This window comes from Miniopterus natalensis, chromosome 3, assembly GCF_054644295.1.
Source record: "Miniopterus natalensis isolate mMinNat1 chromosome 3, mMinNat1.hap1, whole genome shotgun sequence".
NCBI lineage: Eukaryota > Metazoa > Chordata > Mammalia > Chiroptera > Miniopteridae > Miniopterus > Miniopterus natalensis.
Genome location: NC_142083.1, coordinates 6,317,474 through 6,337,430, shown reverse-complemented (window position 1 = coordinate 6,337,430; position 19,957 = coordinate 6,317,474). Strand labels below are relative to the sequence as shown.

At 47.9% G+C, this 19,957-nt stretch overlaps 1 protein-coding gene across 1 annotated transcript in view; it reads right to left on the bottom strand.

Moving 5' to 3' along the window:
- PLCXD3 (phosphatidylinositol specific phospholipase C X domain containing 3) overlaps positions 1–19,533 on the bottom strand; it is a 118,586-nt gene extending 99,053 nt beyond the window's left edge. Inside the window, exon 1 of the mRNA XM_087815046.1 lies at positions 19,431–19,533. Coding sequence (XP_087671172.1) covers positions 19,431–19,533 — 103 coding nt within the window. The remainder of the gene's footprint in view (positions 1–19,430) is intronic.
- Between the last annotated feature and the right edge of the window lie 424 nt (positions 19,534–19,957).

The following is a 19,957-nucleotide window of genomic DNA, read 5'->3' as shown; positions in this document are numbered from 1 at the left end:
GCCTGGGTTGCAGGCTAGGCAGCCGATCAATGACTCTCTCATCATTGATGTTTCTATCTCTCTCTCTCCCCCTCCTTTCCTCTCTCTGAAATCAATAAAGATATGTTTAAAAAAATTTTTTTAATTTAAAAAATAATAAAATTACAGCATAGAGCTTGGAGCCTAGGCTCAGGGCAAATGCTGCGCCTTGTATAAAATATTAGAGTGAGATCACCAGTTGGATTGCGAAGCGAATCCCAAACCTCTTTCACGTCGAAAAATCAATGCACATAGAAATGAAGCTAAATTAATGTCAAGTAACTAGGCCATTGGGAGAGAGGTTCTCGCCACCCAGGCACCTCATCCAAAACTGGAGCTAGAAAACCTATGCAGTGAAGTCTGAGTAGTCACCGTGCCAAAAATTAAGGGATGCAGCGACACGGGGTTCTCCAGGCCTATTGCTGCTCTAGGGTGCAGTCTTACTTGGCAGGTCTTCTCACCGCGTGATGGTTGACACCCCCCCCCCCCTTAGAACTGCTCCCTTGGAGCAGGTGCAGGCCGCTTCTTTCCCAGCTGCAGCCCAGACGGTCTCTCTCTCTCCTCGAGCCCTTATCCACGGTTCTGTTCACCTCCAGATGTGCCGCCCTATGGCAGGCAACTCATGATTCCTTGAATGTGCCATATCACTTGACACCTTGGTGCTTTTTGAACATCTTGGCCCCTTCTGCCTGGAATCACCCTGGGCCTTCTCTTCTGCCAAGGAAATGAGTTCCTTGAGATGCAACCTTAGGATTACCTCTTGCGGTAAATCTTGCCCATCCACTCCCCCTGCTGCCTGGGTATGGCAGAGGAGCTAGGCAGATCTCTACTTTGGTTTTGTCCATACTGTATCATCATTATTTTTTAACATCTGTGCTTATTCCAGAAAACTATGAACTACTTAAGGGTAGAGGCTCTCTCATTCATTTTTTGTTGGCATAGAACCTACCAGTGTCTAAGAAGTCCCATAAGGTAAATGCTGATTGAATGAATGAGGGGGAGGGTATACTGATTTCCTCCTACTAACCCCCAATAAAGCAGCGTCTCCACTTCAGAGAAGGAAGTCTTTTGCATCTCAGTTTCGGTTTTTACGAAGTTTCTAATTTAGATTAGTCTTCCTGTTCTCTTTGGCAGAGGTCTACTTTTCTGTCTGCCATCAGATGTGAGAGGCAAGTGGACACGAGCGACAAAGCCAGATGGGTCAGAATCCAAATAGATACTGGATGGAAACACGGACCCACAGCCCAAGTGGGAGTGGAGAGAAAGAAGCAGGGTCCGAGACAAATGTCCGGATCAGGGTTAGAGTGTGAGGTGCCCAGTGTTGGCTGGAGAGTTTGGCGTGCCCGGAAAAGGCAAGGAGTCAGGGAAGACAATCTGCTAAAACGCGGCAGTAGTGATGCAATCCCTCAGGAGTCTGAGGGTAAGGACCAGGGCCACTGAGGATGAAGTGCATATCTCATGGCTAAAGATCTAGTATGTAATCATCATATCAAACTGGTTATTATATCCCCTTTCCATGTGACCATTGTTTATTTATTTTGAGTGAAATTGTTGGCTGCTATTAAGCCATTTGTACCGCCAGTAAATCATGCTTTGTTCTGTTTTTTGACAGGTGCACAACGCCTTACATTTGCAGTTTATACCCAACATCTAGACTCAGTACTTCCACATGCTAACCTAAAACCATGCTGAGGGACTGACACAGATACATAATAAGCAACTATAACTCATAATAACTCACGAATTTTCAAAAAAATCTCTGCCATGGATATCATCCAATGTTTGGTCCATTACCAGAACATATAACCAACACAGTTAATATCTAGCTTAAGAATCTTAATTCAAATAACTATAATATCCTACTTATCTAGAAATACCACTCCTATGATCTTAATTATCTAAAACACCACCAATAACACTTTCAATTATATATTAAAAGTATACAAAATAAAAAGCCCATTCAGTTTTGAAACAAATGTGATGAAACATATATTAAAGCTGATGAACTTCACTTAATTAAATGTCCCTCAGAGTGCATTTACTTCTAAGCACAATTGTAATCAACTTGTAGGTATTGTATGCCAACAACACTTAAATTTAAAATATTTAATTGCAAAAAACCTGTAACAATCAAATACAAAAACTTAGAAACACAGATGTCTGGTCCAGTGAATCTATGCACAAATAACTGTGTGCATACCAATAGCTTCTTCCAAATACCTCTGTATGACATAAAGTTCAATAACTGATGCTAATGACAACAATACTGCATCACAAAATCATTGAATTATATTGGTCCTCAATATTCTACTGAGAGACAGAGAGACGGAAGTCCTTAAAAACTGTTTTTTGTTCAAAATAGTTGAAATTAATCCTGGTTATAAAGGAGCAAATTCTATAATGTAAAAAAATGACACCCCCCCCCCCAGTTCATTACATATAAATGTTAGCCAATATTTGCCACAGCATCTAACATACCACCTAGAATATAGAAAGCAATCTTGAATGCTGGTCCCATGTGGTACTTTCTTTAAATGGAGAAAAAATTCTAGCAAAATTTATTCCTTTCTATGAAAGTATTGTCTTAAAGTTTGAGGAAATGCATTTGTTATGATTGTCAGCAAATATCACAATGAAATGAAACCATCTAGAGAGATAGAAGCTAAAGTTTCATTGTATCATATTCTGAATTCTGGTGAAAAGGGTTAATTTCAGCAGGAATAAAAATGATTTTTGCCCAAACATTAGCCGGGAAAAATTCCCTGAAAGCAATATTCTGGGAAAGATTTTAAACTCTTAATAAAACGCAATGGAAATCAAAATGCCACCTCCCAGGTCAAGGACCCACTTGTCACCTATTGACAGGCCCTCTGAGCTTCGCCACGCAGCCACACCCTTTTGAACATAACACTGGGATCTAAAGTTCTACGTAGGCACCTGGGAGGCGGGTGGAGCTACGAGGAACATTTGTCTCATTTATAACATTTGCTTTTTCCAGTCTGGTGGAAAAAGGCATTTTGCAGTCAGGGGTGTGGTGCAAAGGAAAAAACACAATTTGAGGTCTAAGGCATAAAGCAAACTTTTAATCTCACTCTTGCTAAATTTAAGTACCATTAGGTTTGATGCTTTACTTGTTTAAGAATTTATGAGAATACGTAGGTCCATTTTTAAAGTGACAGCATCATGGGAAAGTAAGTTAGAATGTTAAAATACATGAATGCTGGTTACTTCTGAAGGAGCTCAAATAAATATGCACTTTACTTAAATCCAAACAGAGAAAAATAAATTTATAATGGTCAATGATGAGAATCCTAGAAAAATCATGAAACTGCTACTCAAGACCTAGGATTTTTTTCAGGATATAATAGCTAATTAAAAATAAAAAAGCCTTGGACTACGAATTAACAGCTATCTGTCTCCATCTCTTAATCCTTCTGTAAGCCCAAGCATTTAATCTGTAAAATGCACATCTGTAAAATGGAAATCATATCAACTGCACAGGGTTGTTATACGGATTAGAGTGAATATATGTAAGTGGCTCTCAGAAGCAGTCCCTTGATCATGGTGTTAGAGCTGATACTGCTCCGATCTCTTCCTATGAACACAGGACTGTGGTAGTTTTAGCTAAATCCTGAAAAGGCATTTGCCTGGTGTGAGCTTCCAGCTTAATGAAAATGAGTCAGATTTTTTGGGGGGGATCACTCATGTGGAGCAAAATTACCTTCTTGACACCTCTGCAACAACTCTCTTCAAATTTCAGAGTGCAGGGTGACCCTAAAGCTCAGCCAGTGCTCTCCAGCTAGAGCGACAGCTTCCAAAAAGGGCAAAGAAGAGACACTCGCTTTCCTTACTGCCCTGGCTCAGGTCTGCCGTGGACGACTCAGGTCAGTGACCAGCACACTCTGACTGCATGCAGCTGTCACCAGCCAGGAGGAGACCGTAAAAAAAGCGAGGCGAGGACGCCTGTGGGACAAGGTCAGAGGAAGGTCGGGAGGCCTCTGGGGTGGGCACCTCAGCCACAGCCCCGCTCCCTTCTCCCAGCTTCCTGCAGGAGAACAGGAAGCGAGGCCACGGAGACGGCCCTGGGAAAAAGGAAAGCAGGGCCTCCATCTCGATGCCGGGGACAGTCTGAAACAAAGACCAGGAGAGCCAGCAAGACGGCGGCCGAGGCAGAGGCTGCACCGCGCCTCCCGCAGCCACATCACAATCACAACTGCAACGCGGAACCACCAGCACTCAGGGCCTCCTGAAACCTGGCTGCACAGAAGCCCCACAGCCAGGGAGCTGAAGCAGCCCCCAGACCGGCAGGAGGGGCGGGGACGCGGGGGGATCGGGGCTGAAGCAGAGACACGGCCGCGGGCCCACACCCGGTGCCGCGGGATAACCCGGGAGGCCATCTCAGCAGCGGAGGGTTCCCGGAGGAGGGAGGGGCCCAGCCCCACAGAGGCCCCCAGCCCAGGGCTCCAGGCCGGGAAGAGACGTCCCCACAGCTTCGGGCTGTGAAACCAGCGGGGACTGTCCCTGAGGGTCACGGAGGCTGCGGGAGCCCCAGCAGCTCCTCTAAAGGGCCCGGCGCGGACTCACTCGGACGCTCCCTCGGAGCCCAGCGCCGGGAGCAGCCTGAAAGGACCCGGGACACTCGGGGAGGAACTAACCTGCCTGAGATCCGGGCGAGAGGCGGAGGGCGGCTTCCTCCAGGCAGAAGGGCTGGCGGAGGCCGTGGCTCCTGTGGCGAGTCCTCCCCGCACAGCCGGCAGGCAGGCGCCATGTTTGAGTCGCCAGCACCTGACTGGCACCATTGGCCCCGCCCCGTGATTCCTGGAGGCCCCGCCCCTCCCCACCTGCAGCTCATCCGGGCCATTTCCAGGGGCTTTTCTGTGCAAGTGGCCTCTCCAGCCTCATGCTTAGGACTTTCCTAAAATCTGTCAAACAAGCAGCAGCTGCCCCATACGGCTTGATAAGCAGCCCCAGGCCTGGCACTAGCGGCAGCTGCACTGGCTCATAGCTGGGCCTCTCCTGGGCACCTCCAAGCCCAGCACAAGGAGCAGCCAACTACGGTTTGCTGAGTAGCTCATGCTGGGTGGCCCTGGGCAAGGCACTGGCACAGGCTGACTTTGCACCTCCCAGGAGGCCCCAGAGACAGTGCACCCAGTGGTCAGACTTGACCACGCTGGATTACAACCCTACCACATCCACGAGTGACACACTCAAGGGGCTCACTTGGTGAACACCAAAGCCCCACTGAAGTAAATCCTGCTCCATAGGGGTGTCTCCAGCACAGCAGCTCTCTGGCTGTAGTGGCAGCTGATCCTCACAGCAGACTGGCCTGGGGGTCAATTCCTCCCAGTGACGCCAACAGCAACCAAGGCTGAGCTACAACAGGACAGTGCACACAGTCCACACAGGGAGCACCTAGAAGGCCCAGCTCAGGGGACTGGGGAGGCTGAGCCACTGGACCCTACAGGACACCTACTACACAAAGCCACTCTACCAATTCCAGGAGACATAGCAGCTCTACCTAATACACAGAAACAAACACCTGGAAGCAGCCAAAATGCGGAGGCAAAGAAACATGTCACATAGGAAAGAACAGAAGAAATCTCCAGAAAAGGAACTAAATGAAATAGATCCAAGCAAGCTAACAGATACAGAGTTCAGGATTTGGGCTATAAGGATGCTCAAGGATATTAGTAAGACTATTATGAAAACAAGTGAGAGCATCGATGACATAATAAAGTACCAATTTGAAATGAAGGCTACATGAACTGAAATGAAGAATAATTGACAGGGAATCAACAGTAGAGTAGAGGATGCTGAGAATCAAATCAGCAATTTGGAACATGAAGAAACAAAAACACCCAACCAGAAGAGCAAAAAGAAAAAAGAATCCAGAAATATGAAGATGGTGTAAGGAGCCTCTGGGATAACTTCTAGAGGCCCAACATTCATATTATTGGGGTGCCAGAAGGGGAAGAAAGAGACCAAGAAATTGAAAACCTATTTGAAAAAATGACAGGAAACTTCCCCTACCTGGGGAAAGAAATAGACTTATAAGTCCAGGAAGCACAGAGAGTCCCAAACAAGAGGAACCCAAAGAGCCCCACAGCAAGACACATCATAATTAAAATGCCAAAGGTTAAAAACACAGAGAGAATCTTAAAAGCAGCAAGAGAAAAGCAGTTAGTTACCTACAAGGGAGCCCCCATACGACTGTCAGCTGATTTCTCAACAGAAACCTTGCAGGCCAGAAGGGAGTGGCAAGAAATATTCAGTGATAAGAAACATGGAACTACAACCAAGATTGCTCTACCCAGCAAAGTTATCATTTAGAATTGAAGGTCAGATAAAGAGCTTCACAGATAAGAAAAACTAAAGGAGTTCATCACCACCAGACCAGCACTACAGGAAAAGTTGAAGGGTCTTCTTTAAGAAGAAGCTAATGAACGAAAGAATCTAACGAACTAAATAGATCCAGAGACATTGGTGCATGCAACAGACGATCATATTTCAGAGGAAGGAGAGTAGAGGGTGGGAAGAGATTAACCAAAGAAGTTATATGCATATAAGCATAACCCATGGACACAGTCAATAATGAGGTGAAGGCCTGGGGAGCGGGTAGAAGCAAGGTGGAGGGGGTCAATTGGGGGGGGGGAAATGGGACACCTGTAATACTTTCAACAATAAAGATAAATTTTAAAAATAAAATAAAATAAAGACCACAATTTTCACTATTTCATTGTCTCTTCAGGTCCTAAGCCACATGGATAATGACTTAAGAATGCTTATGGGAACACGTGACAAGGCCCAACCTCTGGGCCCATATCTTAAATGTGAATGTGAAATGAAAAATGAAGTCATGCAAAAGGACTTGTTTTGAAGCTCAGATATTTCAATAAAAATCCACACGATCCTCTGATCTAGGTGAGTTCTTCCAACGATTTTTTTTTCTTTTTTGTAGTTGTTTATAGCTTCCTTCCTACTACTGCTTGAAATTTCCTAATCTAGCTTTTTTTTTTAATCCCCATTCCAACCTTGAGGACAGCCTCAAATATTTTTAGTGTTTAGGATGTAATTTCTGAATGAGTGAATTCTGATCTTGTCCAAGTTGCAATATGGTGCCACCAACTCCACCCAAGAAAAGAAATTGTTCTCGGGAGGAAACTGTGGGCAATGTGAATCTTAAATGTGTATAAACCCAGATGATGTTTACAATATAAGGCAATTGAAACCTTCCCACATGTTATTTCATTAACCCTTACCAGCAGGATACTTAAGGGGACAAAGTACATTAGTGACATCACACTAAAGAAAGAGGCCTACGAAGGTAACGTGATTTCACCATCTTCAGTGAAGAAGGTCATGAATGAAACAAAAAGAGGGAAAAGCAAGGCTACTAGCCTCATAGTCGGGAGCAAAGCTAAAGAAGCAGCCCTTTCTTAGTGTTAGAGCCTCAAGGAATTACAAACACTACAGAAAACTGTGAGCAAGCGTCCACGTGCTTGTGTCAAAAACTGCAAAAAGGCCCTGGCTGGGTAGCTCAGTTGGTTAGAGTGTTGTCCCAAAATGCCAAGGTTGCAGGGCTCGATCCCAAGGCCAGGACACATACAAGAATCCACCAATGCTGCATGAATGAGTGGAGCGACAATTCAATGTCTCTCGCTCTCTCCCCTCCTTTCTCTCTCACTCTCTAAAATAAATAAATAAATAAATAAATAAATAAATAAAAATAAATAAATAGTTTGTAAAAGATAAACAACAACCCTAAACCCGTAGATCTTGATACAACTGGGCAAGTTTTTTTTTCCATTTGTGGTGAAAAACACACACACAACCAAACACATAACAAAAAAGTTCCACCTTAACCACGTTTAAGTGTCCAGTTCAATGTGTTAACTATACTCACATGTTCTGCTGTGCAACAGATCTCCAGAACTTTTTCATCTTGCAAAACTGAAACTATATTCACAGTCAACAACTCCCCAGTTTCCCCTCCCTCCAACCAGCCCCAGGCAATCATCATTTCCAAACTCTGATTCTATGAGTTTGATTACTGCAGTATTTGTCCGTCTGTGACTGGTTTATTTCACTTAGCATAATGTTCTCAAGGTTCCTCCACTAGACAAGTTCCTTTTAAGATCGATTTCTACATATGTCATTCAAAGTATAAAGGATCTCAGTTAAAGGGAGCCTGATATGATCCCATCAAGGAAAACAGCAAACTGGAATCTCAGATACTGGCCACTAAAACAGAACCTGGGTAGCAAGTATAAAGTTTTCAGTAGTTAGCACAATCAGTCAGTAATGTAACAAAAAGGGTCACAGTGAGAGAGAATTCAGTCAGGTGCAGCGCATTCTGGGACTGGGCAGGAGGAACCACACAGAGCTCTCCTCACCCTGGGGTGTGGGTATAGTCTGGGCTGAGTGGAGCTAAGTAACTTGCCCAAGACTTCGCTGCAGATCCAGGACTGCATCTGGGGTCTTGTATCTTCCAAGAATATCCTCTGTCCTTTGCACAATATCAGGTGATCCCTTAGCAGATGTAGATTACCTTCCCTTCCTTTTATAATTACAACCACTCACGGGTCCCCTTATAAAGTCGCTGGCATCCACTTGTCCTGTTTCGGACCTTGTGATATTTACGTATCTTTACGTCTCAGTTTTCACAATCTCTAGAAATGGCTGTTTGGTTCTGTGACATTTTATCAGTTTTCTCCCCTTAGTACCTGGAGGTATATATTGCCTTGGCACAAAAGCTTCAACACTTTGAAAACATTTTTGCTTAATTTAGTCTCACTTTTCTACTGAAGATTATTCATCCTGATGGAAAATCTCAAATAAAATAGGACTGGGGAGTGTCGTGCCACCAGGCACTGCTCGGCACACCACGTGTACCCCATCGAATCCTCACAACAGCCCAGGAAGAGCTATTATTATTCCCACGTTTCAGCTGGGAAACTGGAGGGCAGAGGTTTCGGTAATTCTCCCGAGTCTCAGAGCTAACAAACGGCAAAGACGGGCTTCAAGTCCAGGCATCTGAAACCAGAGCCTGCATTTAAAAATATATATTTCTATTGATTTTAGAGAGAGAGGAAGGGAGAGGGAGAGAGAGAAAAAGCAACATCGATGTGAGACAGGAACCCATCCAGCGCCTCCTGTGCCCAACCCAATCGGGGCCTGAACTCACAACCTGGGCAGGTGCCTCAGCCAGGAATGGAACCAGCAGCAACCCTTTGGTGCTCTGGATGACAAACAACTGAGCCACACTGGCCAGGCCAAAGCCCGCATTTAAACTGTGTCTCCTCTGCCTGAATTAGGGCTTATTTCTTTCCTCCTCTATTATCACACTGTCTGCCCCAGGTGATGCTCCAGCCCTTCCTTGCACTGGCTCCCAGCAGAGCGAAGAGAGACCTTGGTATTTGCCCTCTTCCTGTCGTAGCCTCAGCCCTTTCATGACTTCAGCCATGCCGACACATTTCTGAAGTTAAATGCCAGTTCTCACATCTTTTGTAAATGGCATTTTAAATCTATTATATTGGTTTCTTATACAAACCCTTTTTTTCCCTTTGGCTATCATGTACAGTTTTGTTGTATTTTAATAGAATTTCCCATATCCCTTTACAGAGGTTAACAAAATCATAAAATGTTATTCAATATAATCGTTGGGTTGAGTATTATTACTATATTTTGGTTAAATAAGTCACTCTACAGATCACACTTGAACTACCAGCTTACAAATAACCAGAATGCACAACTAAAAACCAAAGCATGTTAAACATAGCATCATTATTTGTTCCTGAAGACATGGTTCAATCTGATAGTTCTTCAAAGTTTTTACTATGATCAATAATCATTAAGCATATAAACAAGGAAATTATAAGAAAACTGGTTGAACACATGGGGCCCTACTGACTGGAAATCGCTATGTGAAACAAACTCCTGCTTCACTTTGTTCAATTGTCATGCGTCTCGCTCAAAAAACACTGGGCCCAGTTTACTCTTTATCAAAGTTCCTTGAGATCATCCCTGTGCTGAAATTAATCTGGTTTTGGTCAGGGCTTGTTTTAAAAACTCCAATAATGGAGCTGACTAGGATACTTTCTTTGGGTTGCCTTGTTTTCAAGTCAACAGAAGGAAGGCCTTTGAGCAAGACCAGGGTCCTCTATGTTGGCCTTGTCATCTGTTAGCCAACAAATACATTTCACACAGTGACTGTAGGAGACATATTCTGGCCCTAGAAAAGACTCAGACAAGGTCCTGTGCTCAAAGAGCTTATATTCTTCTTAGTTGACAGACAATAAATATATAAGTAACTAAAGCAGCCGGTTGTGGCTACTACTCAAGCACTCTGAGGAAGAGAAACAAAGCGATTGTTAGCAGGAGTGATGGGGTTGGAGGTAAACCGCGAGGTCAGCAGAGTCAGGGGATGTCTCCCAAGGAGAAGGCACCCGACTGGAGGCCAGAGGAGGGGGCAGGTTGGCGATGCTCTGGAGCAAGAGTCCAAGCAAATCTGTAAGATGAGGAATCTGGAGGGTATGAGAGCCAGAAGGCAGGGCTGGGACCAGCGAGTAAGGAAAGGGGGAAAGGGGTTGTGGTCAGAGAGCTATCAGGGACCGGCAGTCTTGGTAAGTAAATGCAGAAGGTGAGCGATGCACCTGATGGATGCTTTAGAAAGGTGCGCTGGACAGAGGGGCAAAACGAGGGCGGGAAACTGGCGAGGAGGCCTCGGGAGTAATTCATGCGGGGATGGCGGCACCTAGATTAGGGTCGTCATGGAGAAGTGCTGAGAAATGAGAGGGTCTGGGACACAGTTTGGGAAAGGGTCCAACAGGACTTACTGATAGGGTGGTTTTAGGGTTGAGGGGGATCGAAGAAATGAAGAATTGCTCCAAGGACTTGGGACTGGGAAACTGAGGCATGGTGATGCGAGATACTTAGGTGAGGAAAGGTGGCGAGGGACAAGCTTGGCAATGGACGGTGAGCTCAGTAGTTCTTTTTGGGTCCTTTTAAATCTGATATTTCTCTAGGGCATTCAAAAGCAAATGATGGGGAGGCGGTGGGATCTGAGTAGAGCTCAGCAGAGAGGTCCGACCAACAATATGAACTTGGGAGTCACTGGCATAGAGATTTTATGTCAAGCCACTGGTTTAGGTGTTGTCGCTTCAGGGAAAAGTATAGTTTATAGGAAAAAAGGGACTGAGGCCTGAGCCCTGGGTACCCCAACATTCCTTTAGATGTAAATAAAAGGAGACATTTCTAGCAAAGGCGACCTAAAGGAAACCACCAGTGACGTGGGGAAAACAAGAGTTCAGTAAGGAGTGACGTGAGCGAGAAGCCAGAATAGAAAACCCTTCTTCCTCCCATGGGGACACTGGCTCATCACTACCTGGACCACGCCCTTTATGAGGACTCCAGAAAGGCACACTCGTGGGCAACCAGCCCCCCTGCAGCTGGGAGGGAAACCCCGGCGCCATCTCACCAGAGTTCCTCCCCCTCGCAGCACCACACGGCTGAGAGGGGCCTCCCAGCTCCCAGCTTCTTTTGGGGTGAAAAGGAAAGACTGGACCATATTCCCAATGCTGTGCCTCGGGCCGGGGCGCACTGCCTGCGGAGCTGGCTCAGAGCACACACGAAGCAGCATCCCCTAGACGGCTGGGGCCACCGGGAGCCAGCGGGGGCTTGTAGCTCCTCCAGAGGACCTGCAATGCCCCAGGCAGAGGCCGAAAGGGCTCGGCAGCCTGTCCGTCCGCGTGTGTCTAACATTCTGGCTTTTCAGGGGCTGCCCGAGGAACTGGCTGCCGTCTTGCTGTCTTGGGGCCTGATGAGACCTGGCATCAGATGCCTGGAAGCTGCTGAGAACAAAATGTAAATGACACCAGAGGGAGAGAGAGGCCATGAGATCCTGAAGAGAGGCCTGGCAACTCCCTCTCCGAGTCCATGAGCACAAGTCCAGCAGGGGGTTGAGAGGCCCCCTGAATCTGTAGCCAGGCTGACCATGTCCTTTCTGTAATAACCATTCTAATACGTGTGAGGAGATATCTCACTGTGGTCTTAATTTGCACTTCCCTGATTAGTGATTTTGTGCATTGTCTCATGTACTTATTGGTCATTTGTATGTATTCTTCGGAAAATGCCTTTTCAGGTCCTCTCTGCCAGTTTTAAAATCAGTTTATTATTTATTTTTTGTTATTCGGTTGTAGGAGTTCTTCCTGTATTTTGGAAATTGACCCCTTATCAGATATATGGATAGCAGATATTTTCTACCATTCTTTAAGTTGCTTCCTCATTTTGTTGACTGTTTCTTTTGCTGTGCAGAAATATTTTAGTCCAGTGTAGTCCCACTTATTTATGCTTTGTTGCTTGTGCTTTTGGTATCATATCCAAAAAGCCATTGCCAAAACCAATATCAAGAAGTTTCTTCCCTATGTTTTCTCTCAGGAGTTTTATAGTTTCGGGTCTTTATTTAAGTAAATCCGTTTTGAGCTGATTTTTGTGTATGGTATAAGCTAGGGATCCAATTTCACTCTTTTGTATGTGAATGTCCAGTTTTCCCAACTCCATTTATTGAAAAGACTATCTCACCCCCACTGAGTATTCTTAGCTCCCTTCTCAAATACTACTTGACCATGTACGCATGGGTTCATTTCTGGGTTCTTGGTCCTGTTCCACTGGTGAATGTGCCTGTTTTTATGCTAGCACCACACTGTGTTGATTACTGTAGATTTGTAATGTAGTTTGAAATCAGGAGTTGTGATGCCTCAGCTTCATACTTCTTTCTCAAAATTGCTTTGGCTGTTCAGTGTCTTTTGTGGTTTCATACAAAATTTAGGATTGTTGTTTTTCTATTTCTGTGTAAAATGTCATTAAAATTTTGATAGGGATTACACTAAATCTATAAATGGCTTTGGGTAGTATGAATATTTTAATAATACTAATTCTTCTGATATATAAACATTAGATATATTCCCATTTATTTGTGTCTTCTTCAATGTCTTTCATCACAGCCTTATAGTTTTTAATGTACAGATCTTTCATCTTTTAGGATAAACTTATTCCTATTTTATCGTTTTAAGCTTTTATGGAATATTATTCATCCACGAAAAAAGAAGGAAATTGCCCTATGCTATAACATGGATGAAGCTTGAGGACATTGAGCCAGTCACAGAAGGACAAATTTTGCATTATTTCACTTCTATGAGGCATCCAAAGTAGTCAACTTATCAAACCAGAAAGTAGAAGGGTGGCTGCCAGGAACTGGTGGGAAGGAAAAATGATGAGTTGCTATTTAATGGGTATGAAGTTTAAATCATCCAAGGTGAAAAGTTCTAGAGATCTGCTGACACCATTGTGCTTGCAGCTGACAATACTATACACTCCAAAAATTGTTAGGAGGGTTAATCTCATGTTAAGTATTTTTTACCACAATAAATAATAAGTGCATTAAGGAGGCAAAAGAAGAGAAGTGTGGTCAGCCACATCAAATGATGCTGAAAAGTCAAATAAAATAATAGAGAATTAGCCATTAGCTTTGGAAAAATATAGATTGCTGGTAATCCCGATCAAAACAATTTTAGTGCAGTAGTGAGGAAATAATGTAGTTAGCATAGTCTAGGGATAGAAAGGGAAATACCCTGAAGACAGAGGAGACGGACCTAAAAAAATCAGAGAAATAGCACAATGGATGGAGAGGCAGGTGTGCAGTCAAAGGGGGCTTTAGGAAAGAGTGGTAATATTAACATATATTTGAAGCAGCCATGCTTGTCCTTTATAATGTTGACTAAGGACAAACATGACTGCTTCCTAAAAACTAATTCATAGGAAGAATTCTTCTGTGTGAAACCTAATTATTAGCTGGAGCTTGGGACAGAGTGGTGTAAGGCTGTCCACTCCCAGGACCTGCAGTGGAACACAGGAGCACAACTACGCAGCTAACAAGTCACTGCCCATCTGTTTCAGCACCTGATCCGGGGGTGACTAATCCTGCCTGCTTCTCAAGAACGTTTAACCGTGGTCTCCTGCCCCCTTCCCGACCCAGCTTCCTCTCTTACTGGAGCATGATAAAGGCATACGGTGCAATGGAAAGCTCCTGGTGGCAGAATTCCATCTGAACCATGGCAAATTTCTCTCTCACTCTCCCCTGCCTTCTGGAATATATGGTTTAGGTACTTTTCTGGTCTCCAGTCTTCTGAGGCTGATCCTCCTCTTACTCAGACAAGGAGAGATAAGAGAATACACGGACTCTTGAGGATGCCAATGCCATGATTCCAGTTCTAGGAGTTCCTTGAGTGCCCATCAAGGTGACATGTTCTCTGGTTTCCAAAACTAATGCTGTGGGTAAGAGGCCAGCCTCATTGGTGGTAACTGGTAAAATTTCCAGATTAACAGAGCTGCCACCTTTAACCAGTAATAATTAAAATGTGTGTGTAAAATGTAACCTTTTCTTGAAGGGTCAGAGCAATTGCTCTACTAATGTGCTTTAAAACAATGGAGCTATTAGGGATGACTTTAGCAAATTTGAACACTTAAGTGCAACTAAATCATGTCTGTTGTCCAAGGTGCAAGATGAACTGTACTGTCAGGAATCAGAAATGTTCCCAATCGGGACCATTAGCCTTGAGCAAACAGGGGTTCTGGCTCTAAGCCTGACAAAGAGTTTGGACACTCAGAGGTAGACTGCAAGGCCCGAGAGAAAGAGCTTCATCAAAGATGTACGTTTAAGTTTGGTTCTGCTACTTACAAAAAGGATCCCCTGAGAGATACCCTAAAGCAATATTTCTCAAATGTTAAATGTGCATATGAATCAGCTGTCGGTCTTGTTAAAATGCAGATTATGATTAAATCACCCTGAGGACAGGGGGCTTGAGGGGCTGCATTTCTACCAGTTCTAAGTAGCAAGGCCTTGGATTACTGACGGAACATGGTCAAAGCACATATGTACACAAGAAAACTCTTCATGAACTGCAAAATGACATAAGCATCACCTCACATTAAGAATAGTTGGAGATTCAGTTCAACTGTTCAAGAAAAAGTCCTAGTAGAATAAATTATGTTCCAGATACCCTTCAATTTTTCCTCTTTAGCAAAATCAAAAACAAAACTGGGAATTGGATAGACCACACAGGGAAGATATTCATCTGAAATAACGTTCTTGTGTATTGACTGCTTTGAAAGATTAACTTCCACACAACCACCTTAACTAAAAAGATGAAAATTTTTTAAAAGAACGGCTTTTTAAAAGAAATTTGTACAATCAGACCCAGTCCCAGATTTGTCTGCCGATTGTCTCACCCCCTTCAAAGCAGACGTAGTGAATTGCAAGGAAAAGGGAGAAGACAGCTGGCTCCAGGAGCACCGGCAACAAGAAAAGATTGCTGTGAGGGAAGAAATTAAAAACTAATAAAAGCAAACACAAGAACACCGAAATCAGAGCTGTAGGAACGTCTCATTTCCTTCCCTAAGGAAAACTATTCTTTTCATCGGTGTTGGCATTTTTTGTAAGAAATGCACAAAGTTGACAGGTACAATTATTTTACTTCCAAAGCATTTCTGTGTTCCTATGTGACGTATAATTGACGATTCCTGTTCAGATGTTGGTTCACAAAGTGGCCGGGGGACCCAGAGGGCAAGGAGAGATGAAAGAAAGAGGCAGGACACTCCGGGTGGGTAGGTGGCAGCTTTAACGAGCAAGGGAACTTAAAGACAAGGCTGGTCTTGGGCAGCCACAAGGTGAGGTCTCCACACTAGCCTGCTACAAACTCTTAAAAGTTTGTAACTGGGTTCAGCCACTTATACCGTCTAGAAGGCCTCAACAACACATTGCTCCCGCAAGGCTATGACCTTGAATTTGGCTCTGGCTGGGAGAAGGTGGGCAGAACGAACATTCCAAGGACAGGGGAGGGTGTGAGGCGTTTCCAATTGCCTGAGTCCTGCTCCTGGGTCAACTGGCAGTCACATCCTCTATGTGAGCTCCTCCAACATCAAGAAAACACACACTCACTGAGGTTTCAGTCCCACACGATTCTGGCCAATCTTTTATTATCACATGGTCACCTTACTGTATACTACGTGAAGAAGACTTGCCTCACACATCAGAGAAGTCACAGCAGATCCCTCCCATGGAACAGAAACCCTTCCCTTCCTGATCACTAGGTTTTGGACAGAATGACTCCCTGTTACAGACCCAGATCACCAGCGCCTTACCCAGAGTAAGCAACAGCTTGCTTGCCCCCATCATGGGTCTCCTTATAATGGTTCTGGAGCCACCATGATTATGGAATTAAAAACTCCACCAAGGAGGTGCCAGAAATCCATCAGACTCCCCAGAAATGCATCAGTCTCCTCTTTGCCTGCATTGCGCACACTGTCTTCTTGCTTCCATCCCGTTTACCCCCTCTCACCTGCTGTGGTGGGAGGAAGCATCACTCATAACCCAGACTGCCGGGGATTGTTCAAAACACATGCAGCGTCACCAGAGAAAAGAAGAAGTGATAAATGAGACTGAAATCTGAGGACCCGTCAGTGGCTCCTGACAGTCTCATTCCTTCAAAAGATAAATGAAAGTAAAACTACTACCACCAATTATTAACTTGATTCCTTAGGTCAGTCAATACCAAATCATGAGGCCATTTAGATACAAAGCAGACACTGAGAGATTTGGTTCTGAAAATCTCCCAGATGCAGATGCTGAGAAACGTTGGGAGATGCCAGAAGGGTGCTCCTGCTGGGGAGGATCTCACACCTGAAGATTGGTTTTAGCTGAGCCCAGGTCATCTGGTTTAGCTGCCCCACGTGGGTGGCCTCCTAATTAGGCAGCTCTTCTCTCTCCAGTTCTGTCACCTATGAAAACTTAAAGCTCTGAGGATGTGGAGCAGCAGTTCCTTCCAAGGGAACACTTGTGTGTGCAGGTGGAGTGGCTTTAAATGGTGGCGATGATTACTTAATTCAAGTTCTAGCGACCGGCCAAGTAAACATGCAGCAGCCAGGAAGCTATTAGCATGATTTTAAGGCAATTATTCCATTAGTGTTTAATAGTCTCCAATTAGTCTTTTCTGACTATCAAAGTTTGAATATCTTTTTTTCCTCCAAAAATTCTCACCGTTGAGTAATGCGGAAAAGTGCCGTAACCCATTTTTGGGCCTGGATTTATACGTATGGAGCTACCAAATCTACATCACAGGCTCACGGGGGAACCGGGGGATGTAGATTGGGATAAATAGGTTTTACTTCTCGGAGGATTGGGGGTGAAAAAAGGACTTGGAGTATAATACTAACAGGCTCTGGGAAATGGTGGAAGTTGCCCCTGCACCCAATGCCAGCAACCTGGTGGCTCTGAGTGTACCCCAGTATCCAGGTCGGAGACTTTGCTTTCAACTTGTCCCACGGGGAGGAAAGGGAAACAGCCCTGTTCCTGTTCATGCATATTTCCTTGTCCCTTCATCCTGGGCAGTACTTGTTGCTGCTGAATTCCCCAGGTACGGATGCCAAAGCATTTTGCTCCAAAACTCCTAGAAGCTCTTTAGGGGTCACACCCCCGAACTGGTATCAGGTCCTCTGCCTTCCCTGGGCTGCAGCGTCCAGGGCTGTGGAGTGGAGTGGTCAGCTGCAGCAGGGCCTGCTTCCAGGGGGGGGGGGGGGGGGCTGTGACCTGGTGCCTTGGCAGGGCTCTGAAAAGTGAAGTACTACAGACATGGAAGAGGCTCGGGCAGGGTGCCCTAGCGTCCCTCAGAACTAGCAATGTGCCTTTAGGCCTTTGGGGAGTCACATATCCCAGGACAAGCCTCAGAGTCCTCGCCCTTCCTCTCCTCTATGGGTAAGAAACGCTCAGGTGGGACCAGGGGAAAGTACCTGTAAAACCAAAGGAAAGGGGAAGGGAAAACAAGAGGAGAGGAAGGCCTGCGGAGGGGACCATGGAATTTCGCCAACCAAGTCGTGCGCTTCCCACCATCTCCTTCCGAGGAGAACCCCGGGCCGGGCAGCTGCAGAGCGGGGCTGGGTGGCTCTTTTCCTGGGAGACACCGGGCCTCCTGGGAAGCTGCCCCTTAGAGGAGAGCCAGGAGGCAAAGCTTCCCTCCCCGGAGGCGCTCGGAGCCGCCGCCGCGCGCTTCCCCGACGGCCCCGATGCGCGGTGCTGACCGGCCCGGCCCCGCTGGCTGCAGCCCCCGGAGTTTTCAAGGGAACCTTCCTTACGTTTGATTGTTTGTTTGTTTGTTTGTTTGTTTTAAATTAAGTTTCCCTCCCGCGGCTGAGAGGGGGCGCTGTGCGGGGCGCCGCAGAGGAGGCGGAGGGGAGGCTGAACCCGACCGTGGGGCGCAGCCGGAGCCGGGGCGCGCTCCCTGTCCGCACGCGTCCCGCGGCCGGTCCTGGAAGGATGCGGCGTCCACGCCCGCAGCCCGAGTGAAAAGTCAGGCGGCAGGGAAGGGCGGCCGCGTCCCCGGCGGTGGCCGCGCGCACGGTCCTGCGACGCCCTCCCGCCGCGCGCCCGCCCCGAAACCCGCCGGGCCTGGGGTCCGGGACGCTCGCCCCGAAACCGGGCGCCTCCCGCCTCTCCCCCGCTCTGCAGGCGTCCTGCCCCCGGTGCGGGCAGCCGGCGGGTCGCCCCTCCCGGTTTGCCCGCTCACCCCCGCCCCCCAGCCCTCCCGCCGCTCGCGCCCGCGCCCCTGCCCGGCTCCCTCCCGGCGCCGACGCGCGGTGCGCACGGGCTCGCGGCCCGGCCGGGGCTCCGTCCGTCCGTTCGTGGGTCGCCGGCCGCGCTGGGATCACAGCGCAGACGGCGGCCGCCCGGCCCGGCCCGGCCCGGCCCGGCCCTCGGGTCCACGCAGACCCCGCCCGGCGCCCCCGCCCCTGCCCCGCGCCCGGCGGGCAGCGGTCGGATCCCGCCGCCGGGCCCTCAACTTTCATCACTCTCGGGGAAGCGCTTTGTCTCTCTGCAGGGGACTGGGCGCGGAGGGAGACGGCGCAGGTGGGTGCTAACCGCGAAATCTGCCAGGTGCCCTGAAGCTGCGCCAGGGATGGAGTCGGAGGTCCGGGCGCTGGAGCCCAGCCCTGCGGACACCCGCTCGCGCGCGGCGCACGGCACCCCGCAGACCCCGGCGGCCGCCCCCCACCCAGTCTGCGGGGGGGGGGATGGAGGGGGCACCAGTTGCCAACCTGGAGCCAAACCTTTCCCGTGCCCAGCCCTCTGACAGCTGCTTCAAACGCCCGGCGGAAAAGCAGTCACCTTGACCCCGCGCGCCGCGGTCCCCAGAGGTTTGCCAAAGGCCAGGAGGCCGGAGGCTCCCAGGCACAGCCAGCCCGGCCCGAGCCCCGCGCCTGGGGACCCCCGGGGACGAGTTTCCCTCCCGCGGGCACCCGCGCAAGTTGGCACCTAGTGGCAGACCCAGCGGGGCGGGGCGGGCGGCGAGCGCCCTGCGCCCTACCTGGGATGGCTAAATTGGTGAGGGGCACGCTGTGGATGCTCTCGGGTAGAGTTGCCATCCAGTCGGCGAATTTCAGCTCCTCCTTCCCCTGGGACGCGGCCATCGCGCCGTGCGGGTGGCGGTGGCGCTGGCGGTGGCGGCGGCCGGTCCCCGCGTCGCTCCCGGGCAGGCAGGCGGGCTGCGGCCGCTAACCCGGGGTGTGCTCCGGCCCCGCTGGAGTTTCCACTCCGCCGCGCGCCACACCCACAGGATGGCGCAGACGCACGCGGGCTCCAGTAATTATTCCGAGCGCCCCATGCTCCCCAGGGCGGCCGCCAGGCTCCGGGAGCCTGGGTGCCTGACGTCCGCCGGCTCCCTCCCTCCCTCCCCCTCCCTCCCCCCCCTCCCCCCTCCCTCCCCCTCCCTCCCCCCTCCCCCCTCCCCCTCCCTCCCCCCTCCCCCTCCTCCCCCTGCCTCCCTCCCTCCCTCCCCCTCCCTCCCTCCCCCTCCCTCCTCCAGCCCGCCCTCCCCTCCCTCCTCTGCGCCCC